The 25,724-nt window shown below is 36.0% G+C and overlaps 1 protein-coding gene and 1 non-coding gene across 2 annotated transcripts in view; both read left to right on the plus strand.

Moving 5' to 3' along the window:
• FBN2 (fibrillin 2) overlaps positions 1-25,724 on the plus strand; it is a 287,333-nt gene that overhangs the window by 241,892 nt on the left and 19,717 nt on the right. The window contains exons 45-59 of the mRNA XM_049786704.1: positions 367-492; positions 1,194-1,310; positions 2,712-2,840; positions 3,256-3,375; positions 6,155-6,280; positions 7,207-7,359; positions 8,069-8,134; positions 8,389-8,514; positions 9,310-9,429; positions 10,908-11,030; positions 11,439-11,570; positions 19,677-19,802; positions 21,363-21,569; positions 23,169-23,294; positions 25,265-25,387. Coding sequence (XP_049642661.1) covers positions 367-492; positions 1,194-1,310; positions 2,712-2,840; positions 3,256-3,375; positions 6,155-6,280; positions 7,207-7,359; positions 8,069-8,134; positions 8,389-8,514; positions 9,310-9,429; positions 10,908-11,030; positions 11,439-11,570; positions 19,677-19,802; positions 21,363-21,569; positions 23,169-23,294; positions 25,265-25,387 — 1,920 coding nt within the window. The remainder of the gene's footprint in view (positions 1-366; positions 493-1,193; positions 1,311-2,711; positions 2,841-3,255; positions 3,376-6,154; positions 6,281-7,206; positions 7,360-8,068; positions 8,135-8,388; positions 8,515-9,309; positions 9,430-10,907; positions 11,031-11,438; positions 11,571-19,676; positions 19,803-21,362; positions 21,570-23,168; positions 23,295-25,264; positions 25,388-25,724) is intronic.
• Positions 24,640-24,746, plus strand: LOC126029188 (U6 spliceosomal RNA). The gene has a single exon (XR_007502838.1). It is a non-coding gene; the product is annotated as a U6 spliceosomal RNA (small nuclear RNA).

The following is a 25,724-nucleotide window of genomic DNA, read 5'->3' on the forward strand; positions in this document are numbered from 1 at the left end:
AAGTATGTTTTTCAAAACTGATTTTGAGAAGATTTTTTAAGTAAACCTACCCATTCATATTGAAACTATTTCACCATATCATTTAGATCATTTTTTTGGAAAAGGGGAGTCTGTCAATGATCTTTCCTGGTATTAAGTCTAAAATAAAATTGTACGATCTAGATAAATATCGCATCATTTTTTTTAAAACAGAAATTGCAGACTTTAAAGCCTTTCTTATTTTGATTCAGTTGTTTTTACAGTTCATTTTCAACCTGTCTGTCATTATTAATAGCAGGTTATAGAAACATGCCTATGAAGAAATAAAGGGATCTTAATAAATATCAGATTATGTGGAATATGTGCTTTATTTCTTTTCTGTTTCAGATCGCAATGAATGTTTAGAAATTCCTAATGTTTGCAGTCACGGCCTTTGTGTCGATTTGCAAGGAAGTTACCAGTGCATCTGCCACAATGGCTTCAAGGCTTCTCAGGACCAGACCATGTGCATGGGTAAGAAGAAATCTGAATCACAAGAAGAGCTGAGAGCTGAAACTTTGGAGTGATAACAGTCTGTCTCTTGCCATAAGTTTCTAACATGTCTTTGTCAGAAATATCTTACCCAAATTGGCTATGTTAAAATTTTCAAGGTTTTCTTCAATGTAAAATTGGCAAGTAATGGCAAACCTCAGTATGTTCTTTAATCCCTCACTCCCTCACCCCTGGCCAACTTTCACATGCTGAGCATACATTCGGGAACACTCTGGCTTATGTGGGATTGAGTATACCCCTTTATCCTCTCTGTTCCCACTATGAAAAGCATTTTCAATTACAAGTGACTGCTAAGAGAGACAAGATTGAAAGGAACACCACACACACACACACACACACACACACACACACACACAACCACACAGACCCCCCACACACACACTTTTCTACCAAGCTTTTGAAAAGTAGATGTCTACTTTTGCGTTTTAACTAATAAAATCTATTTTCAGAAGCATTTGCCTTGCATGTGTCTGTCCTGGGTTCAATCTCTAGCATCCTATATCTCATGTGGTCCCCAAATCCCACCAGGAGTAAGTCTTGAGTACTACCTGGTGTGGCCCAAAATCAAACTAAAAAAAAAGTCTTTTTTTAGAATAGTATTTTAACTAGGCTATTTTTTTTCCAAATTAAAAAAATTTCTTTGTGAAACTGTTTCTCTGTAGATGTTGATGAGTGTGAGCGGCATCCTTGTGGAAATGGAACCTGCAAAAACACTGTTGGTTCCTACAACTGTCTCTGCTATCCTGGATTTGAACTCACTCATAACAATGATTGCCTGGGTAAGCTTTTCAGTTAGTCCTGTACTACTTCTGTCTTATTGCCACACAATATACTGAAATAAAGATGTTACTAAGGAATAGGTATTTGTATTATAAAAATTGTAAGTGTACAGTAAAAGATAGAAGTTAACATTAGCTAAGTTCTAGCTAATCAGAATCACAATAGTCTTCTGCATTGAGTTCAACTAGTAAGTTGTTTCTGACAAAAGGTTAAGCAGGATAGTAGTAAATGATATAGGACTGCCTTATGATTGGAGCTTAATTTTGTCCCAAAAATGGGATTGAAGTTAGGCCTATTTATTGTTTTAATATAATTACAATTATTTTTGTTATCCATTTTAAATGTATTCAGGTATTGGCATTTTTCAAATTATAAACATTTGTATCTTGAAATTTCATTTCAGTCAGTCTTTGAATCTAGAAAAAATTTTCCCCAAAAACAATGCAGGGTGACTAAATTTCCAAGTTAGCCCTCAAAAACTTCCTTAATTTCTGATCACTATGAATTTCAGTGTAAAATAATACTGCCTCCGATATGGATTTTAGCCTTTACCACTACAAGTTATTCAAACAATTTATTTGGGATATAGGGTAAGTTAGCAAAGGATATAGTAAAATAGAAATGAAAATCTTGTTGTCAGTGAGTATATAGAAATAACTCGGGCTTTCCACCAATATGACATCATCACAGCTCAAGTCCACCTACTTAAATTCAACACATGTGCCTTTCTTTATTTTGAAACTTCTATTAGGGTACATTTTAATACTCCATTGGACCTTTTTAATCAGTAGCCACCTTCTTGTCTGTAATTTCATAAAATTCTTAGTACAGCCAAAAATAGCTAAAGATGTGGCATAGCTATGATAAAAAATACCGTTTTCAAATGACTTGGAAAACTACCCAAATGCAACTAACCCTAATATTTATTGAACAATTTGGGATTTTTCTTTTTTAAATTTTTCTTTTCCTAATACTAGAAGCTCTAGATTAACTGATTTTTTTGTTTGATATGCTTGCTTATTTGTCCTTTGATACTGTTAGCTTATCTCCAAGAAAAAGTCCTCTACAAACTAAGCAATCACATTAAATCTTTAGATCCTCTTCCCTGTCGAAGAGAAATGCTTTTTCAACTAGAAAGAATGAAAAGCTTCGCATTAAGTCTTCAGCTTTTATCTGCTTGTAAATGTATGAGGTCTGTTGATATCATAAATGATATCTTTGTGGTAAAATAGCATATTGGTGTATGTGACTTTACAGTCCTGTGATCCTTATGAGAGGAGCTATTGTAAGGTTTAATAAGTGTTTACCAATACATGTTAGAAAGTTGTGTCTTTCTGAAACTTGTGGCACAACATTCATGTAAGACCTTACTCTTAAAAGTTACTCCTGTTTGCTTACAGACATAGATGAGTGCAGCTCCTTTTTTGGTCAAGTTTGTAGAAATGGGCGGTGCTTCAATGAAATTGGCTCCTTCAAGTGTTTATGTAATGAAGGTTATGAACTTACTTCAGATGGCAAAAACTGTATTGGTGAGTACCTTAACAATGAATTTTTTCTTTGTAAAATAAAATATGAATGCCACTCTTAAGCAGCAATTTGGGAAGTCATCCATATTTCATTTCATTATCTGATTCCATGACTAAGATAAGAGAAGCAAAATATTGGATAAGGTAGAAGCCAACAGTTGGGAATGACTTCGAAGAATGGACACAAAGTGTGAAGTGTTTTTGTTTCTCAATGCAAATTTAAAAAAAGTTCAAGTAATTTCTTGCCTATTAAAATTTTCAAAATTTCCAAAGAATATGTAAGGGCATATGTGTCCACGGTGCCCATGTTGATAAAAGGGCATGACTTGCGTTAGTAAGATAACATTTTGCAGAGAAATGATACATCTACAGTAGTTACCTTTCATTGAAATCATTTTTCTCTTGTTTTTCTTTAAAGATACCAATGAATGTGTTGCTCTTCCTGGCTCTTGTTCTCCTGGCACCTGTCAGAATTTGGAGGGATCCTTCAGATGTATCTGTCCTCCAGGGTATGAAGTAAAAAGCGAGAACTGCATCGGTAAGGCTAGAGATATTTATTCTAAGGACTCTGAGGTGTTTAGTGTAATAAGATATGGTACAAATGGGGTGGAAATATCCTAATTACAAACAATAAAGTATGCTAACACAGAGCCTGAAACCTAGTGAACCTAACTCTAATATTGACATGTCATAACTGTTGAGAAGTGAGGTGATGAGAAGAAAACACTGAGGAAGGTGAGATTTCTCATGAACAGTAATAGTACACTAGTCTGAAAATTTTCAGTGAACTCTAATGTTTTTTCCAAATGTCAACAGACTTTCTACTGAATTTAAAGAGTGTCTACAAAAATTGTGTTTTTTGGCAACCAATTTTAAAACAGCTATTAAAGGTGTCTAGAGTCCTAGAAATGGGAAGCAGGAAATCTTGACAATACTATTAAGACATCCCATGGGAATGCACCATGTCAAAACAGAAAATACTAATCCACTTGTCATAGTAGATAGTTTCTGTGGAAAGTCTTTAAATGCACAAAAACATTGTAACCACATAAAAAGGGGCTCCCCTGTTGGCACGGCATTGTTCCTAGAGTTTCTTTGTCTTATTTTACACTAATTATTTTTACAGTCTTAGTGAAATTCAGAAGCACCCACATTTTATTGTGGTTCTTTCAATATGAAAGGATTGCTAAATCAGTCATTTTACCTTGGTGTTACACAACAGGGAAAAAAATTCTAACCCTGTCAACAAGATACAACTCTCTCCTGTTTACATTCTAAGGAGTAAAATATGCAGGACTGAAGGAAACTTATATTTCATCAAATTTATTTGGTTTTTAGATCACATAATTTGTATTGTGGATACTCCTTTGTGTCCTTCACTCGGGGGGGGGGGCGGGTAAAAAAATGCCCATGTTTCTTGTGTCACATTGTCTACCTATTCTTTTAGTAAAAGCGAGTGATAGCTTGATTGAATTTTATTAATTTCAGACATTATTTTATTTTTTTAATATTTTATTAAAACTATTGTGATTTACAAACTCCTTCATCTTTGGGTTTCAGAAAGACAATGAATCAAGGCCAATCCAACCACCAGTGTCAACTTCCCTCCACCCCTGCCTGTATTCGTGATAGGCATTCTACTTCTCTCATTCTTTACCATTGTCATGCCAGTTATTAGTGTAGCTATTTCCCTAACAGCATTCACCACTCTCTGTGGTGAGTTTCAAATTGTGAGCTGGTCCTTCCGGCCCTTCCAGCCATTAATTCTATTGTCTCTGGGTCTTATTACAATAATGTCTTAATTTTTCTTTAAAACTTGATGAGTGAGGCTATTCTATGTCTATCTCTCTCCCTCTGACTAATTCACTCAACATAATAGATTCCATGTACATCACGTTTAGGAAAATTTCATGACTTCATCTCTCCTCATGGCTGTATAATATTCCATTGTGTATATGTACCACAGTTTCATTAGCCATTCATCTGTTGAAGGACATCTTGGTTGTTTCCACAGTCTAGCTATTGTAAATATCGCTGCAATGAATATAGGTTTGAGTAAGGGATTTTTTTATTGTATTTTTGAGGTCCTAGGGTATATCCCTAAGAGTGGTATACCTATTTATGAATATTCATGATAACCCAGTAAGAGAAACTCAGAGCTTTGATCTGAGTGTGGGTTTTCAGGAGGAGTCTGTGGTTAAAGGAAATAGAAGGGAGGAGAGAGTGCATGTTGGAAAAAAGTCTGTCACCAAAGATTGATTGTTATATGTATGTGTATGTCACCAAAGGTTGGTTTTGTTTGTTTGTTTGTTTGTGTGTGTGTGTGTGTCTGTGTGTGTGTGTAGAAGTTTAGTAATCAAAGAGCCAGAAGAGAAGAGGCTATTGAGAACTCACTGTGCATGTGGTAAGGGACAAGGGATGGATGGCTCAAAGACTGGCTTTCTCCTTTAGTCTGTCAGTATGGAGACACTGAAGGAATGTTTCTTTGAAAAAATGTGATATGACTCATGCAGTTCAATTTTTGAAAGTATAAGTCAAGAATTAATATATACCAGAAGCTGCAAGTCTATTAGCAACTTAGACCACACACCATGGCCTTGTGGAGACTGGTTCTATTGCACCTGGGACTGTGTGACATGTCATTAAATAAAGCACTGTCAGTGAGAAAAATTGGAACATTACTTTAAGGAAGGTTAATTTATTTTAAGAGACTCATTGGGAATAAGGTGAGATAGGATAATATTAATCTCCCAATACAGGCACATATCATTAAGTACACTGCTTTAGAGAAATGTGTGAATGTGAATAGAGAAGGAAGGCAGATGTACAAATTAGTGTGGAGCTGCATGGAAGTAATGTTGCATTTGAATGTACTGAGGAGACAGGTTTATATAGGCCATGTGCTATTGCTTAAAGAGGATAAAAGGTGGAGAAGAAATCAAGATGCTATCAAGATTTCAACAGTGATTGCCAGGAGGTAGCATTAGAATCAGGGATCTAATGGGAGGTGGAAGCATGGTGAGGCAGCCATGATTATAAGGCTAAACTCTCCCTGGCAGGTCAGCAGGTGGATACTTGCTTTCCCCTTGAATTCAAAAACAGGGAGTTGAAACATTTTCTTGGTCAGAATCAGATATTATCTTTCTGATCTAATAATAGTTTGGTTTTCAAAAGAGATTTTTGAAGTTACATATAATATAATCTCTCATTGCATATTAAATAACCTGTGGCTAATGAACTGCTGTCAAATGGCCAAATAAATAATTTCTAAATATTTGCTAGCACTTTGATTAAATAAATTACCCACTATTTCACAGATATAAATGAATGTGATGAAGATCCCAACATCTGTCTCTTTGGTTCCTGCACCAATACTCCAGGGGGCTTCCAGTGCATCTGCCCCCCCGGCTTTGTACTCTCTGATAATGGACGCCGATGCTTTGGTGAGCTTTGGGAAGGGTTCCCTGTCAAAATCAACGCCTAGAAAATTCAAAGCCAAGTCAATAAAGCATCATGTTGGTATTTGTCACTCCAGAACACATGTCTGCAGTAAAATTATCACCTGAAAGTTAAAAATGTATGTCTCCAAAAGTATACACAGTAGTAGCTAAGGTGTTGTGAATCACCATTCTATTTTTCTAATACTACACACAAAAAAAACCCTTGTTTACATTATTTCACTTGGTTGCTGACATCAGTATTTTGATGTAGTGGTGTTTGACTTACTTTTGATATTATATTTAGCTATCTAGAGATTGCTTAAATGGTCTTTGTTTATAATCAATGTAACAATGGGTAAATATGAGCCATTTTAATATGGATGGAGCTGATTTCTAAATCTCCTTTATCAGAGGTCTGGAGAGATAGTACATCAAGTAGGGTTCTTGCCTTTCAAGTGGCCAACCCAGATGATAATCCTATATCCCATAAAGTCCCCTGAATCCCACCAAAAGTAATCCCTGAGTACAGAATCAGGAGTAATCCCTAAGATCTACCGAGTATGATACAAAAACTAAAAATTAAAATTATACTACCTAAGCATATTATGAAAAGTATTTAAAATAATGTATAGACAGGTCAATTTGTCCTATTTGTAGAGTTGACCAGTTTGAACAGTTGCCAATTTCCAGACTTTAAAGAACAGATCTTTAACAGTGCTAGGGATGACACCTGGGCCTCCAGCATGCAAAACATGTACTCCAGCCCATGATCCTTCTGCCTAGCACTCCAAGCTGTCCAAACTGTAATATAATCTATATCCTATTATTTTAACAGGGAGATATATTTGGTAAGAAACAGAATTTATACAAACAATCTCATCTTTTCAATGATCAGTAAACAGTTCTAAAAAGTTTGCTTTCTTATTTAGATACCCGCCAGAGCTTCTGTTTTACAAACTTTGAAAACGGGAAGTGTTCTGTACCCAAAGCTTTCAACACCACAAAAGCAAAATGCTGCTGTAGTAAAATGCCAGGAGAGGGCTGGGGGGACCCCTGTGAACTCTGCCCCAAAGATGATGAAGGTAAGTGTCATGGCATGAAACACCACTTTGCACTAGTTGGAGCATGCATATGGCAGTTTGACTATGTAACTTTATCATAATTTTGAGGGTGGAATTATCTCCTCAAAAAGAAGTTTTGATGGTTCATTGAGTACTCTGGCCCAACAGACTCTTTCTGATTTTGTATTTAGCATAAATCTATGTAGATAGTTAGCCTGTATTTTATTCCAATCCCCCTCCAAGCTCCCACCCAAGGTTAGTATTACTTGATTCCAAATTAGTGAATTTGAGAGGTATGGAATAAGAGATGCCAGAAGTGAATGCAAATTAAATTCAGAATTGCTGGAGCAGTCCCAGGTGGGTTTTTTATCCCATGTAACTGCTCTCGGAATCTTCTATAGAATTCTGGGAAACTGAATCAGTAAAATAGCTGTTTGCAGGAAAAGACCAACAGTTTCACAGGTCTTAGTGCTTCTGAATGGTAGGGTGGTTCCCAGAAAGCTCAAAACTGGCCTTAGGTCAAAGGCTTATTTCTGTGTATGACAAGCCAAGGTCTTTTTTACTGCTCATCGCTGACAAAGCAAAGGGTCATGGAAGATATTTTATAGAGCAACCTCTAAAAGTCCAGGTGCCCTGATAAACATAATTAGTGTGATAATTTAGGACTTTGTTTTTAAGGTCTTTATATAAGAGTCTTCGGTTATGAGAAATTTAATGTATTTTTTTGTAGTTGCATTCCAGGATTTGTGTCCATATGGCCACGGAACTGTACCTAGTCTTCATGATACACGTGAAGGTGGGAGTTGATGTATTTTTTTTAAATTTGTATCTTTTCTCTAATTCTATCATCCTACATTTATTTTATTAATTATGCTAATTAAACTAATTTATTGTATAATAGCTTAGTATCAATGCTCAATATTGCATCTATCATACAATATTATGTTATATGATATTCTGTATATTCTCTCTTACTAGCACTTTTAGCCTATGTGCTTTATTGATGCATCTTTGTATGTGAGGAAATTCACACGAAATTTTGTATTTCAGATGTTAATGAATGTCTTGAGAGCCCAGGCATTTGTTCAAATGGTCAGTGTATTAATACAGATGGGTCATTTCGCTGTGAATGTCCCATGGGTTACAACCTTGATTACACTGGAGTACGCTGTGTGGGTGAGTGTTGACTCCGTATTGCAGAATTCTAAAGTTTTTCTATTTCTCTTACTTAATCAAAACTCTCTCCAACACCTCTCTTCCCCATAGAGTGGGATTTATAGAGCTAGAGCTAGGGTAAGTAGTTTTGAAGGCTCTATTGTCCTTTATTTTCCAGAAGACCTGGATTATATGAAACTTAATTTAAGTTTTTTTAAGTTAATTAATTTAAGTTAAGTTAATTTATCTCACTTCTGTATACATTAGACCAAGTACAGAGATGTACAGGTAGAAAACCCACAACAGGCAAGGAAATCTATTTTACGTAATGACTTTTTGTGTCCACTATTATAATAAAAGACTATATTCCTGAATATAGTTGTGATTTTTAGAGCAGTGGTGGCAGTCTGTTGGTCAGAATATTGTAAAATTGGGCCCAACAGAGTTCTCTGCAATGTAGTCAGCTAGTGTTCAAGGCCAAAGCAGCTATAATAACTGGTAAATCCTCCACAGTTTGTGCACATATGTGAGAGCCACATGAATATCTCTGGTGTGCTTCTTTAAACTAACACGTCTCCAGGGTCAGAAAGATTATGCAGAGCTTAGATTCTTGCCTTGCATGCAGCTGACTTGAATTCAATTCCTGGCTCTGCACCCCAAACCTTAATAACCCAAACTTAACCCAAGAGTGATCTTTGAGTACAGAATCAGAAGTAAGCCTGAATCTGGGTTGCCTTGAACACCTCCTTTTGTGGGGGAAAAATGATGCTTAGAATAAAACATTTCCAAATTTTATGTCTTCTTGTTCTTTGTCAGATACTGATGAATGTTCAATTGGTAATCCATGTGGAAATGGCACATGCACTAATGTTATCGGAAGTTTTGAATGTAACTGCAATGAAGGCTTTGAGCCAGGACCCATGATGAACTGTGAAGGCAAGTGCTGCATGTCTTAAGTGTTACTTTCTTGCCAGAGAGATTTGGTGTCTCAGTCTTGATGTATATTGTTCTAAATATCTTCTCATTTTTTCTTTCCCTTAGCATAGTTAAAAGAACAGATTTATGACAATATTTATAAACAATATATAGTATCTCCCCATCTCTAGCCATATCCTTTGGAGGAACCTTCTGTTTTATTCCTCAGAAGCACTGTTTGTATCCAAGAACCCTCCCCCAATTCCTCAGGACAGAAACTAAAAATTATTTCTACTGAATTTAGCTGCTTCATGGATAACTAGGATTGTGACCAAACACAGGGTAATTTCAGTGGAAGAAAGGGTAGTTTACTTTATATACTCAAGTATAAGACAACCCCTCCTATTTTACCCTAAGTACTGGGAAAACTTAGTGACTCGAGTATAAGTCGAGGTGGAAAATGCAGCAGCCACTGGTAATTTCAAAAATAAAAATATATACCCAGGGGCCGGAGAGATAGCTTGGAGGTAAGGCGTTTGCCTTTCATGTAGGAGGTCATCGGTTCGAATCCCAGCGCCCCATATGGTCCCCTGTGCCTGCCAGGAGCAATTTCTGAGCCTGGAGCCAGGAATAACCTCTGAGCACTGCCGGGTGTGACCCAAAAACCAAAAAAAAAAAAAAAAAAATATATATATATATATATATATATATATATATATACCCAAAACAATTTATAATAATTAAGGAATCAGTAGGTTAAATGTTTTTCAATATTTATTGCTAAAGAAAAATTGTAAACTAGCAGCAATAACTTTAAAACTTTAAATAAACTGCAGAAAACCGTAGCTTTTAATCAAGCTAAATCACAAAGGTTAAAATTCTTCAGAATTGAATTCCTCTTCATCATCATCTCTATGTCCAAACAGAGCTTCAGCTGCATCTGATTTGAGGGTATCAGCAGAGACATTTTCATCATCACTGAGTTCACAGATATCATCACTGCTTTCGGGCTCATACAAAGCGCAAAATATTGTGGGTTAAATAGTTCAGTGCCATCCAGTTCAGTTCAGCCACCTACCTCTTCAGCTTAGCAGCAACTTGTGGACTGAACTGAAGCACTGCCCCCTCCAGCAAATGGCAGAAAACAACTGGAGCCTATGTGCATTTGATTCAGTGTGCAGTCAATAAATCAGATAACCTGTATGACCCGACTATATGCCAAGTTCAGCTTATAAACTCGGCTTGTTTTCAAGTATATATGGTATTGCTTACCAGGTTACAGCTAACTACTAGAGACAACCCAAGATAGCTGTTTTTATATTTTCACCAAAATAACAAAGTATTGTTATTTTTGTCAGGAAGTAATTTCTAGTGTCCCATACTGTGGTATTAGTGGATAATCTTTCATCTGCTGCTGTTAAAGAAATGTAGTGATGTTTATTTAAAAAAATAAAACTAAAATTTTAATTTAAGCACACATATGCCTGTTTCTTTGTCAGATATCAATGAGTGTTCCCAGAATCCCCTGCTTTGTGCATTCCGCTGCATGAACACCTTTGGATCCTATGAATGCACGTGTCCCATTGGCTATGCCCTCAGGGAAGACCAAAAGATGTGCAAAGGTAAGACTACAGGAAAGGTAATATGGTTTCATAGGTCTTATCTGCCTTTTAGAACTTTACAGAAATGTATCTGACTACATTTTTGCTGTTACCTTTCTATGCTGAGATAACAAGACACTTGATGGTCCAGTTAGTCAAGTCAAAGATAAACTTAGTGCAGATGCCCAGGATTGTTGGGCTTTTATTAATGCAAAGATTGTTCTTTCATATAATTAGAAGTAATGCAGAAAGCTTTATAAATCTAGAATATAGACAATTGTTGAACAGGACTGAGTTCCTCATTTCTCTGGCACATGATAAGAAAATAATTCAAAAGTTAAGAGACCAAAGATTTTACTTAGGAGATCTAACTTATATCATGCTCTTGAGGATTTCTTTTTTTTTTCTCTTATTAAAAATATTTCATAGATCTGGATGAATGTGCTGAAGGACTGCATGACTGTGAATCTAGAGGCATGATGTGCAAGAATTTGATTGGCACCTTCATGTGCCTCTGCCCTCCAGGCATGACCAGGAGACCTGATGGAGAAGGCTGCATAGGTAAGGCTGCGGGGATGGTCTCACTTCCTCAACAGTTCATGCTTCAGAATACATTTAAGATACACTTGCAAGTCATGTTAACTGTGTCAGCTATTTTTCCATTTCTTTCAAGGCAGTGCTAATCTAGGTCTTTAAAAACATCCATATCACTAGATTAAGTGACTATAATGCCTCCCCCTAGTCCTTTGTGACAGTAACACTTTCTTTGAGCCTGTATGAAGTTTCCTTGTCATCTGAAAATGGGCATTTAGGTCATTTATTGGTCTTGGATCTTGCCTATTATGAAAAATGCTGCCAAGATCCTCTCCTGAAAGTATACTCTAGAGGCCCAAAATTACAATGCAGAAAAAGCCTCTGCACTCCTATGTTCATTGCAGCACTATTTACAATAGCCAGAACCTGGAAACAACCTAAGTGCCCAAGAACAGATGAGTATGGATAAAGAAAGCACACAATGGACTACTAGGCAGCTGTTAGGAAAAAAATGAAGTCATGACATTTGCTTATACATAGACAGTATCAAGCTGAGTGAAATGAGTCAAAGGAAAGGCAGGAAAAAAAATGACCATACTCATCTTCAAGGTATTTAAAAGAACACAGTTTGAGAATAATACACAAAGATTAAAGAAATAATGGTTGGGGAGCCAGAGTGGTAGCACAGCAGTAGTGTGTTTACTTTGCATGTGGTTGACCCAGGACAGATGTGGGTTCAATTGCCTGCATCCTATATTGTCCCTCGAGGAGTGATTTGTGAGCTCAGTTCCAGGAGTAAACCCTGAAAGCCACCAGGTGTGGCCAAAAAAAGAAATTATGGGTGGAAAGTACAGTTAAGACAGAGAAGGAAAAAAAAAGACAGAGGACCACTATGACAATAATAATTTGAAGTGATTGCTCTGGAAAAGAAATAGGAAGAAATTAAGTGATATTTAGTAACACTATTTGCAAACCACAGTACCTAAAAGGGGAGAGAGGAGAAAGAGAGAGAGAAGAAAGGAGTCTGCCATAGAGATGGGCAGAAGAGAAGACTGTCTGTAAACCTGCTTTTCAAATAAAAGGCTTAGACAGAATTATGCCCTCATATTTTTATAATAAAATAATTGTTATGAAGTATTTGAAATAATTTTAAACATCTAGTCAAAAAATGATACACCTATACGAGCATAACTATGCTTTACAAAAAATAAAGCTAATCATTTAAATATTAAAAACAGAATTTTTCTTAGTACCAATATACACATAATTTATAGCATAATAACATGTAATATATAATGTAATAATATAGCCTTATGCCCTTATATTTTTATTAAAAACTGCTACAGAAATTCCAGAACTTTACTGATTTTCTAAGTTTTTACTATTACATGCTAATAACTGAAAATTCTATAAAAATTTTTTGTAAAATTGTCTACAAAGAGTTCAGAAATCTTTGTAGAACATTTTATGCTGGGATTTTTTTAGTTTCTTTTTAATATGGTGAAAAAATTTTTGCAATAGAAATTCCAATTTTACAAATAGCTAAAGTGTAGAAATAAAATACTTAGAAATGTCAATAAAGAAAATAAAGTCACCAAAAGAATTAGTAAGACTGAGTTAATGAAAGTAGAATCCCAACAGAATTACCAATAAAAAGCCTTACGTGAAATTAAAACTAGAAACTTTGCAGGTTAAAGAATCAAGAAGTTATGCAGAAAATTTAAAGATTCTATAGAGAAAACTCTAAATGTAAGGAGTAATGAGAATTTGACTACAATATAATATGACCCACCATTTTTTTTTATTTTTCTGTTTTGACCATACTTGACAATAATTAGGCCTTTCTTCAAACTGCTCTCACGTATTACTCTTGTGTTTAGTTGGGGACCATATGTGGTGCCTTGCTCACTGTACTATCTCTCTAGTAACTCACTGTTTTTAAATAGAAAAGTAATAAATGAGAAATGTTGTTTAACAGTACTTTTGAGGAAGAATTAATTTGCTAACATTGTACTTGAGGGAAAAGAAGGCTTTGATCTAAAGGAGATAGTACAAAATGTATTCCCTCACTCCCATTCACTAAAGGTTTTAGAAATAGAGCAGAAGAGGAATGAAGTAATCTTGGTTTCAAGGAGTCAAAACATGTACACTGTAGAAAATAGATTTTAATCATATAAAATTTGAAAATAAAAAATACTGAAGATGTTCAGTTGTAAGTTCTTTGTAGATTTTGAAAGAATATAAACATTTCTATCTAATGTCACCCAACAATCTTTGATGATTAGTTTGGAGGTAATTGGGGAAAGTATGGTGTGTTTTGTAGAATTCTTATTTATAGCATTTCCTTCATCCAATTTTCTATCAGTTCATCATAGACTTCGTTCATTATCTCTAATATATATTCTTTTATAATTTCTTGGTAGAGGCAATATTTCAGAAGCACAATTTCAAACCATACCTCTAACCGAAGTCTCAGTATCTTTTCCATAAATAATTCTTTGGACTCCTATTTCCTTGCCTAAAGTAGTCTCACTTCTGTTGTCTGAATCCAGTGGCTGTTTACTTTTTATTTTGTCATTGTCTCTTGCTTTGCTCCTCTGTTTCCCACATATGTGTAAGATCATCCTGTGTCCAGTTCCATCCATGTTGCCACAAAAGACAAAGTTCATATTTATAAAGGACCTCAGTATATTCCATTATATATGTACATAGCACATCTTCTTTCTCCACTCTTCATTCATTGACTGTTTGGCTTGTTTCTATACTATGGTTCTTGTAGACACTGCAGTAAACATAAGTGTACAGTCTTTTAAATACGTGTTTTTGTGGGTTTTGATGCATAAGAGTCAGGTTTGGGGTCATATTGTAGATCTTTACTTTACAGGGACTTTCTCAGCAATGGGGGAAACACCAGTGTTACACCCAGCAATGTTTAAGGGTGCTGCAAAACACTGAAGGCTCAAATTCAGGGTCTAACACCTGCAAAGTATGTTTCCCTCTCCTTTAGCTATCTCCCTGGATGTTACTGTTTTAAGAAAAATTTATGCTCTTCAATATACATTCCCTCCAACAATGTGTGAGAGTTTCTTATTCTCTAAACTCCTCTAAATGTTTGTTGCTAAATTTAACTATAGATCATTCTTACTTGAGAGAGGTGATATTTTGTAGTCATCTTGATTTTTTTTTTTACTAATAAATGACAATGATCATTTTTCCATGTGCCTGATGGGCATCTGTTTGTCTGGAGAAGCAGTTATTTAGCTCCTTTCCATCATTATTAGGATATTTATTTTCTTGCTGTTGATTTCTGGAAGTCCCTTGTATTTATTGGATATTAGCCATTTCTCAGAAACAATAAACTAGTGTGGAAAAGTGTTAGACTACAAAATTAATATACAAAAACCTATTTTATTTCTGTATGCAACATTGAACTAGAAGAGAAATGCTGTCTAAATCCCATTTACAAACACATTTAAAGGAACTAAGTACCAGAGCACTGTTCTGAAATGGAACAAAATTGGCAGTAGCTAAAAGAGTAGGTAACAAGTTACTGAGTAAGTTTTTTGTTTTGTTTTACTGGAAATTACTATGGAATGTATGCTTAGAGAATGATTGGTGAAAGAATGGCTGAGTCTTGGAAAGTAATTCAGACTTCAGTCTTTGAGTAAAACCAGACATAATTCAGTTGCTAAAAAAGGACAAAAGGTCAAAAGTGAGGATGTAGGATTAGATTGCATAGTGATGAGGGAATTATTATCTTAATGTCAGATATAGATTTTGGAAATGAGAATGCAGACACAATAGAAATTATATAGTAAAATATCGAGGAAGTGTTTAGTCCTCATTTGAATTTTTAAAGCCTCAAAGTTTTATAATATTAAATCATTGTGTTGGGTCAAGATATGTGACCTATTAATAAAATGGGCTTTTATTGATAGATTTATTGACCACGCTCCAAAATAACAGCAATATATAAATTCTTAGCCCTAAAATACTGCACTGCACCTTTGCTTATACTCAAATCAGATCTTATTATTATTCAATTTTATTATTTAACTCAAATGCATATCTTATTTTTAACAGGCCATTCACAGCAGTACTGGGGAGCAATACTTTGAGCTCATACTTGGCAATAATCAGGCCTTTCTCCTGGCTCTGCTCTCATGTATCACTCCTGTGTGTAGTTGGGGGACTATGTGGTGCCTTGTCCACTGTACTATCTTTCTAGTAACTCACTGTTTTTATTTTTTTGAATTTACTGTTTATAAATAGAAAAATAATAAATGAGAAGTATTGTTTAACAAATACTTTAGGGGGGCTACACCAATTGACGTTAGGAGTTACTCCTGGTTAAGTGCTCAGTAATAGTTCCTGGCATGGAGGACCAAATGGGATGCCAGGAGACCGAATCATGGTCCGTCCTAGGCTAGCACTTGCAAGGCAGATGCCTTACCTCAGCGCCACTGCTCCAACCCCTTAACAATACTGTTGAGGAAGAATTAATTTGTTAACATTGTACTTGAGGGAAAAGAAGGCTTTGATCTAAAAACTTTTTATAGATCATGTGATACTGGAGAGTAAACTCAAGGCCTCACATAGTCTAAATAAGCCTATCATTTAAGCCTCAACATCCTTAGTATGAAGGAGCTCGCTCTTCTCACCACCCATTTCTAAGCCTAGCACATATCTACAAGAGAGGGAGGATGGGTTAGAGCAGGAAAGAAAGGACGGGAAGAAGGCTTTCTTAAAAATCAACTTGGGCAATCTCTAATTACAGAAGACTGACTATGATAACTTTTCCTGGGAATATAGAGGAAGACCTTGGGGATGGACAATTAACATGCCTAGAGCCTCTAATGGGTCTTATGACAGTATGCTTCATAGATAGTAACACATGGATCTCTTAGACCAAAGGAATTTTCTTTCTAATTTCCCCAACTTTATTGCACCTAAGAAAAAAAAAAACTTGTCAAATCTACACCCCCTTTTTAAAAAATATTATTTATACCTTCTAGATAGGGTCTCCTGCCTTTTTCATAGAACCTTAGAACATGTATAATTTTGTGCTGTCTCATATTTCTATGTCTTCCTAAAAACTGAGAGAAGAAAAAATAAGTGGATGGGACCCAGGGGCCAAGTGGTCTCAGGTGCATCAAGGGAAAAAAAATGGTCAGATCTAAATATCCAAGCCAAAGTCAATGACAATACAATCAAAAGACCAAAACTAACAAGCTAAACACAAAATGGACCTGTTACTCTAGTAGACCAGGGGGCTAAGGGTGGAAGTATGAGATGTCTGCTGGGAACTCTGGTGGAGGGAAGTCTACACTGGTGGTGGGAATGGCCTTAATTCATTGTCACTACATGCCTGAAATACAACTGTGAAAGACTTGTAATTCACAATGGTCTCTGTGGGTGCCCTTCCTGCAGGGACACCCATTTAGATGTGGTTATTCTTTCTTGAAGGGAGATGCAAACACAAAGACACAAAGACAGACAGACAAAGACAGACACGGAAACAGACAAAAGTGGGAAAAGGATTTCGGATCCAAATCCAATTCCAATTTATTGAAACTCAAGGCCCGGCTTATATATTTTTTGTGGGCATAGTTCTGCTCGTACCAATAGAACAGGCATAACAGGATCCATTAGTAAATGAGATGGAATGTGTAGATAATGAGATCTGTCTCTGCAACCTCCCGTGGGGGTCCCCCCGACCCGCGGGGGTGTGGAAATGAAGGTTGCTAGTTATTCGCGGGTTTGCCCGAGAAGAACCGACCTGTAAAGAAGAACTTGAGAAGTTAGTAAGAGAAGCCCTCAAGACAACGCATGCTGTTCAAAAAGGGATTTATTGTAGGGGGGAATCAGCTTTTAAGGGCTGAAATACGTCAGAGGGTGTTACAAGTTTTCCACCATTCACAGTTACAAGCATTCATTAGCATAAGCTGGGGCAGGTAATAGGGAGGGGCAAAGAGGTAGAGAGCACGTTTTACTTGAAAGCATGAGATTCAAACAGAGTTCTATAAATTCCACTCAGCAAGCACAAATAAAACATCAGCTGTAATTCTAACAACCTTTTGCTAACACAAAGGCAAGTTGCTCTATATATTTCTTTCTGGCTGGATGTATTGGGCTGCTTTGAATTACTTTAGTATTTGTCTATTTCCTTTGTTCTCAAGGCATGGGCGCCTTTGGTCACGTGGGTGACCAGATTAGGAATTACTGAGGTGTCCTGTGTTCTAGGTTTCATCAGCTAGGCTCCCCACATGTCTCTACTAGGTCAGGATGAACTGATAATGGAACCTATCTTCGACAGATGGGATATACAAGTAAGGTGACCTTAAATGTTTAATTCTCGAGGTTACCTGCTTTGATTATGGCTCTCTGTTTGGTACTTTTAAGTCAAATGGTTAACATTCAATTTCTCAAGGTTGCCTGCAGGTGGGATATAAAGTGACTTTAAATGTTTTACATTTAATTTCTGAGGTTACCTGCTTTGAGCAAAGTCACAAGGTCCTTCATTTTAACTAAGTATTCTGCCTGATCTAAGAAGCTCTTTTAACTAAGTATTCTGCCTGTTCTTTTTTTTTTTTTTTTTTTTAGTTTTTGGGTCACACCCGGCGTTGCTCAGGGGTTACTCCTGGCTGTCTGCTCAGAAATAGCTCCTGGCAGGCACGGGGGACCATATGGGACACCGGGATTCGAACCAACCACCTTTGGTCCTGGATCGGCTGCTTGCAAGGCAAACGCCACTGTGCTATCTCTCCGGGCCCATATTCTGCCTGTTCTAAGAAACTCTTTTAACTAAGTATTCTGCCAGTTCTAAGAAACTCTTTTAACTAAGTATTCTGCCTGTTCTAAGAAGCTCCCTACAGGTCTCAATAAAAAAAAAATTAAAAATAACATAAATGATAGCAGAAAATGACTTCAAAAAATTAACTTGGGAGCAATAGATATAGGACAATGTGTAGAAACTTGCTTTGCACATAGTCAACCCACATTTATACCCAGCACCAAATATGCTTCCCTGAATGAACCCCACAAGGAGGGTTCTGTGAACATAGCTAGGAGTAAGTCCTAGGCACCAACAGGCATAGTCCAAATTATAGCTAAAACTTGGATTCAACCTTGATGTCCAAAAACAAAGAAGTGAATCAAGAAAATGGGGTACATATATACAATGGAATACTATATAGCTGTAAGGAATGATGCAGTCATACAATTTGCTGCAACACAGATGGAACTGGAAGACATTATTAAATGAAGTATGCCAAAAGAAGGATAGATACAGAATGATATAACTTATATGTGGTATTTAGAATAACTGCATGAAGAAATGCAATGGTCTAAATAGGAATTGTCGCAAACACCCGCCGCCCCAACGTATAGCAAGGAGAAGGAAAGAAATTAAGTTGAAGAGGAGAAACACAAATATAAAAGAATGGGGCCAGGAGTCAAGCTGTCTCAGGTACAATGGTAGTGTTACCAAAAAAAAAGGACAGAAGTAAATATCCAAGCCAAAGCCAACAGAAATGGAATCAAGAGACCCAAACTTTAACAATCTAAACTTGAAATACTGGCAGGCTGTGGGCCAAGGGGTGGTGAGATAGGACGTACTCAGGGAACATTGGTGAAGGAAGGTCGACTCTGGTGGTGGGGCTGGCACTGGTACATTGCATGCCTGAAATCCACCTATGAATGATTTTTGTAAATCACACTGATTTGAATTAAATAAAGTAAAATTTAAAAAAAGAAAGCTCCTTTTATTAAACAGGAAAAAAATAAAGAAGAAGCAACTTGGAAGAGGGATAAAGTTCAAATGATCAGTATCCCATCATATTGTAATTTTGTTGAAGATATTTTAAGTCAAGTAGAATCCATTAGAAAACTATGTCTAGAGGCCAAAGCAATAGCACTGCAGGTAGGACATTTGCCTACATGCTGCCAACCCCAGATTTGATCCTAGCATCCACTCAGCCAGCCAGGAATGATTTCTGATCACAGAGTCAAGAGTAACCCTTGAGCACTACTGGGTGTGGCCCAGAAATCAAAAAAGAAAAAGAAAAAATAAATAAAACAATCTTTAACTTACGGTATAAATTTTGCTTATTTTTTGCACTTGTTTTTCTAAAGATGAAAATGAATGCAGGACCAAGCCAGGAATCTGTGAGAATGGGCGTTGTGTCAACACTATTGGGAGCTATAGATGTGAATGTAATGAAGGATTTCAATCAAGTTCCTCAGGAATTGAATGTCTTGGTAAGTGGATATGCAAGTATGCGTTTCTGGGTAAATAAAACATCTGTTTTATGAAGTCATCATAGAAGAGTGGTGTATAGATACCTTTGTCTGCTAAAGCAAATTCTCAAATCCATATGCCTGTTTCTGAAGGTACACCATCTATTAAAATGATATATTATGTAGGTGTATGTTGTGTGCAGATGCATATGTAATATAAATAGTTACCTTAAAATATTTCTTCAAAATTAAGATTAATTAAGCTCTATGGAAAACGTAACCTTAGTAAAACTTAGCTCAGGGGATGATTTAATTCAAAAAGAAAATATTTGTCATGTGAAGTAAGCTCTGTTATATTAATGATATTAAATCCCACATTTCAAAAATGTAATGAAGGTTAATTTTTATGTATAAAAAATGTTTCTAAGATATTTTCTTGTGGCAAATATAAATTTCAGAGTTATGTTGTATATTACATTAAAATGCATACATTGTAAATTATTTTAGTTCATTATGAGCAAGTATGAAAGTATGGAGTAGTAAATTTTAAAGTAAACAATTTGGTATAAAAACAGTTTCAAGTACATCATAGTTTTTCAAGATGATGTCTTAGAAACTTTTAGTCATGACAAAATATTTTATATCCTGTTGTCCTCAGTCTAGGCCATTACTAATCATCAGTCTTTTCAAAAGCAAAAATCTACACAGGAAAATATTTTATATGATTTCATTATGACTAATAACTCCATATTATTAAAATATTTTTCCTCTTTACTTCAGAGAAATTCCTTTGTACTAAAATATCTACTGAATAGGAATGTTTGAAAATCTTTTCAATATAGAAAACACTATTGGTTAAATTGAATATGTACAAAAATTATAAAATGTGCTTTTCTTTTTTTATATATTTTATTTAAACACCTTAATTACAAACATGATTGTGGTTGGGTTTTTGTCATGTAAGGACATCACCAGTGCAACATTCCCATCACCAATGTCCCAAATTCTGAAACTTATTTTCTCAATTAAAGGGAAATATTTCAACTTTTATTTGGATTTATAGGAATACAAATTATTATTAATTATTACCAGTTGCTAGAAAAAATAAGTATTTCTGGAATATAATATCATTTTCCTGCCAAATTTAATAAGCTCTCTATAATGAATAAAAATCACTATGAATCTACCCTCCAACAAAACTTTCTAATCCTTAATCTCTCTTGGGAAATGAGTGTCACATAACAGAATTCTTACCTTTAAAAATTACTGTTAAAACACTGAACACATGAGGCCTAGGCCGCAACCAGACTTTGTAACTTGTCATGGTCACAGGAAGAAGCAGGTGGCTAGGAGGGTGACTGAGTATAGGAACACTGGTATGGGAGTTGACACCTATGGTAGAATTGGTGTCTAAAACTCAACTATCAATAACCTCACAGTTATTCACTTAAATAAAAAGTTATTTAAAAAAAAAACTGAAAAATATTACTCTCAAACAGGAAAGTGTGGATTGTCCTGTTCATTGAGAAGCCAGGATAATTCAATTTTGTCTCCCTATCTCACTGTTTGCTGCCTTTTTAGACAATCGACAGGGACTCTGCTTTGCTGAGGTGCTGCAGACCATGTGTCAGATGTCATCCAGTAGCCGCAATCTTGTCACAAAGTCTGAGTGCTGCTGTGATGGGGGTCGAGGCTGGGGTCATCAGTGTGAGCTTTGTCCTCTTCCTGGAACTGCCCAGTACAAAAAGATCTGCCCTCATGGTCCTGGATATACCACTGATGGAAGGGGTAAGACTTGGTGGTGCTTGTGCTTGTTTTCAATGTGGTGGACTTCATTCAGATTAATTGAAGGAAAATAAAAAATTTAATATAGCAATAATTATAATAGTATAATATATGTATGTATGTATTATGTTTATTTTGTTAATATATGATAATTATATATACTTTTTAATGCTTTAGAGATTAAAAAGAATATTCCTATCTTTCAGTAGATTATATTAGGTACAATTTTTATTCTCATTTAACAGATGAGGAACTACAAAGGTAAATTAACAATTTTCCCGATGTCACAGCCTTTAAAAAATATATGGACCAGAGTGATAGCACAGCTATAGGCTGTTTGTCTTGCACACAGTTGACCCAGGAAGACATAGGTTAGATCCTCAGTGTCCTATTTGGTCTCCTGAGCAAGGAGCAATGTCTGAGCGCATAGCCAGGAGTAACACCCGAGTGTCACCAGGTGTGGTTCCCCCCCCCCCAAAAAAAAATAAAACACCTGGCATTGCTTCGGGACTTAAGGCTACTCCTGAAAGAACTGGGGATGAAGGTGCAAAAAGTCATTCAGTGCTTGCTGGAAATCTGTTGAAGGCCTATTGATGCTAGGTATCTGTTCTGCCTCTTGAGTTACCTCCCCAGCTCCAAATCAATTTCATTTTAAGTCATGGGCCCAATAATGGGACAAATTTCTGTTACCCCAAAGTCATGTGTGTAACTCCAGTTTGTACCTGCTTTATTTAAGTAATCATAACTTATTTGTTTGAGTTTACAGAGTAACTCACTTTATTTTAATGAATAACCAACACATTTGATAATTAGTAATTTCTGGGTTTTATACAGCCAAAATACTAATGTCCTTAAAAGCACCATCTTCTCTCATCACTTACAAAGTATACATGTGTTCATATTATGCATGATTACTTTTTTCTAGAAACCTTTATTCAAAGTCTTAACAGGAGTATAAATCATGCATCAGTCCTTAAGAATTTTCCACAAAATTCCAAATTAGTTGAGCTTCCAGAAGACATCCTGCTATTTAAAACAGAATTACTCCCATAAACCTTGTAAAATTATCATGTCTGTTGGCAGAGGTCCAGTATTTTTCTACATCACCATCTTGAACATTCTCTTTATCAAACCTGCTTTCATTCTCCCCCAAAATAGTTCACAGTGCAAAATTTACCTAAAAGAGCTTTCAGCATTGTTTGCCTTTGTTATATCTTCCCAGCATTTCCAATTATTGGGTGGATAAAGGCCTCCCAAGTGCTGCTTAGAACATCCAGGAGCCACTCCCTGGTCAGTGGTGTCAGTGGTTCAGTACTAGCACCCAAGGATCCTATACTGTTGCATGTGGAAAAGAGGATTGAACTGGGGTTAAATACAAGATATGTTCCTTAGCATGATCTTTTCCATATCCCCAACCCAAAATTCTTTCTTTTTTTTTTTTTGCTTCCTTGTTGTCATTCATCTGAGTGATCTTAGCACTAGTAGGAATGTTGACTTACCCGATAATCCCATTCATCTCTTGTCAGTTCCGCTGATCAAATTTTATTCATGCATGTATGTTATTAATTTATCATATTTGGGATGGGATTTTTCTGGTCACAGATATTGATGAATGTAAGGTGATACCAAATCTCTGCACCAATGGTCAATGCATCAATACCGTGGGCTCTTTCCGATGCTTCTGCAAGGTTGGCTACACTACTGACATCAGTGGAACCTCATGTGTAGGTAAGCGAGGCATCTCGGCGTTGGGTACAGTTCTCAACAGCTGTTTCCTACAAGGCACTTATTCTCTGTAGAGTATAATTATTCCAAATCTGCAATTAAAATCATTCTGTTCCTCTCAGTAATATGATTATTAGTACACAGTAGTTGTCCGTGACTTTGTCTAATAAAGTGAGAAAACAATGTTCTGTGCAGTTAAAATATAAAAGCTACGAAGATATGTATTAAATGCTTAACATCTAATTGAAAATATAAATTCGTATTTGTCATTCTTTTGTTTTGGGCAACCCTTAGTGGTGCTTTGGAGCTAATCCCAACTCACAGCCCAGTTTGCTCCTCTCTGTGTTAAAAAGACTCTGTGGTGCTAGAGATTGAAACTGTGCGCCTGCATGTAAAGCTTAAGATCTCACTCACAGATATTAAACTGTATCCCTATTGTTCTCTTGACAAATGAGACGGGCTTTTTAATTGTGATTGTGTTTGTATAATAAAAGAGAATTAATTTTTTGTTCTTCATTGCTAGGGTTTTGTTTTATTTAGACATAATATACATCAATTATGCATCATCTAAAATTTCCAGTATAGAAATTACTCTAATACAGAAATTGTCTATATTTTTACAATTTATTGTTCTTCTAAGTTTCATTTTCTTAACAACGTCAAACCTCTTTAACAGTTGAGAAGAGGAGGGAATTTGACTTATAGTGCATCTTCCCAAAACATTCAGCTTAGTTTAATTTAAAGAAGAAGAAAAAAGAATCTTTTTTTTTCATGTCATCAACTTACAATTTGAATAACAAGCATGAAAAGGTTTAAGTTGAAACCAAATTAACTCTTTGTCAGCATTTGGTTTGGTTGAGCTTAATAGAGAATGACTATTCACAAGACTCCTCCTGTGTGCTCTCTATAGTTAAGTTTTATGGAGGAAATTGAGATAGTTCTCAGAGTCCTGGCAGAAAGGAGGTGGCCTGTCTAAATTGTGCAGTTAAAATATAAAAGCTATGAAGATATGCATTAAATGCTTAACATCTAATTGAAAATATAAATTCATATTTGTCATTCTTTTGTTTTGGGCAACCCTTAGTGGTGCTTTGGAGCTAATCCCAACTCACAGAAATTGAGAGGTTGGATACAAATAATACAAAAAAATACAAAGATGTATTCCAAGTGAACAGTGCCCATAAAGTTATACCAGTGCTAGATGTGCAGAAAAAATGTTTAGTAGTAGGTGGAGGGCACCTGGAAAGAGAAAGCTATGCCCAGAGAGGAGAAAAGAGCTGTTTTTTCTGATCCAATGTTTAGGCCAGCCTGGGCCCAGTTTGCAGGGAGAGTTAAGAAAATATGAACCATACTCATTTCAGCAGCACATATACTAAAATTGGAATGATACAGAGAAGATTCGCATGGCCCCTGCGCAAGGATGACACGCAAATTCTTGAAGCTTTCCATTAAAAAAAAAGAAAAGAAAATATGAACCAGCCAAAAGACAGATATGAAAAAATCCCTTGATGGCATCTAGATGGGACCTGAGAACAGTGGAGAGAACTGTGTCTGAGGGGCCACGGGAGTTTTCCCATATCTGTGGATCCTTAGCTGGGTGTGAGAAGGCTGCTGCCACCATCCACATAATTGAGGAAATCCTGACTTTTAAGTTCATGATTTTCAAATTGTAAACCAAAACTACATTGGTCTAAGGAATTTTTAGTGGGTTTTTCATGAGCCCAGAAGGCTGTCTAGATATTCTTATATTTTATCCAAATTCTGTAGATTGTTCCACAGAGTATATTGGTATGTAACCTGACAAAAATTGCTCTGTGGGTTCTTCTTTCTGGTGTCTTTTCATTTTAAGTTAAAGATGAAAATCTACCATTCCCCATTTCACCCCCAAAAAATGAAATGAAAATTTAGAAGGAAAAAAGAACCTAATTGCGTTTTTTAACTCAGAATTTACTCTCTATGTCACTTTGACTTAGATCTTGATGAATGTTCCCAGTCCCCAAAACCCTGCAACTTTATCTGCAAGAACACTGAAGGGAGCTACCAGTGCTCCTGTCCTCGGGGCTACATCCTGCAAGAGGATGGGAAGACGTGCAAAGGTGAGCAAGCAGCCTGACTCCATGACCCTTGTTCCTCTTTCTTTTGAGACTCAAATAGAAGCTAAGTAGGGCATATATGTGCAGCCTCGTCCCAGAGCGCCTTTAATGACCACGGGAAATTGTTCAAGGAAGAATTCTGGAGCCAGACAGAATTCAAACCTAAGCTATGGGTGTGTACTTAGAGCAAATACATCCATATTTAAAATTAAATAAAATCAAACAGAATACTTTGGTATGTGAAAACAATTTAAACAAATAACTAATAAGTTATTGTTGTGTTATATATAAAATTTCATTTTTCTAAACTATATTTCACATTTCTCCTAGAAGATTGGAA

The sequence above is a fragment of the Suncus etruscus genome, chromosome 14, assembly GCF_024139225.1.
Source record: "Suncus etruscus isolate mSunEtr1 chromosome 14, mSunEtr1.pri.cur, whole genome shotgun sequence".
Classification (NCBI taxonomy): Eukaryota; Metazoa; Chordata; class Mammalia; order Eulipotyphla; family Soricidae; genus Suncus; species Suncus etruscus.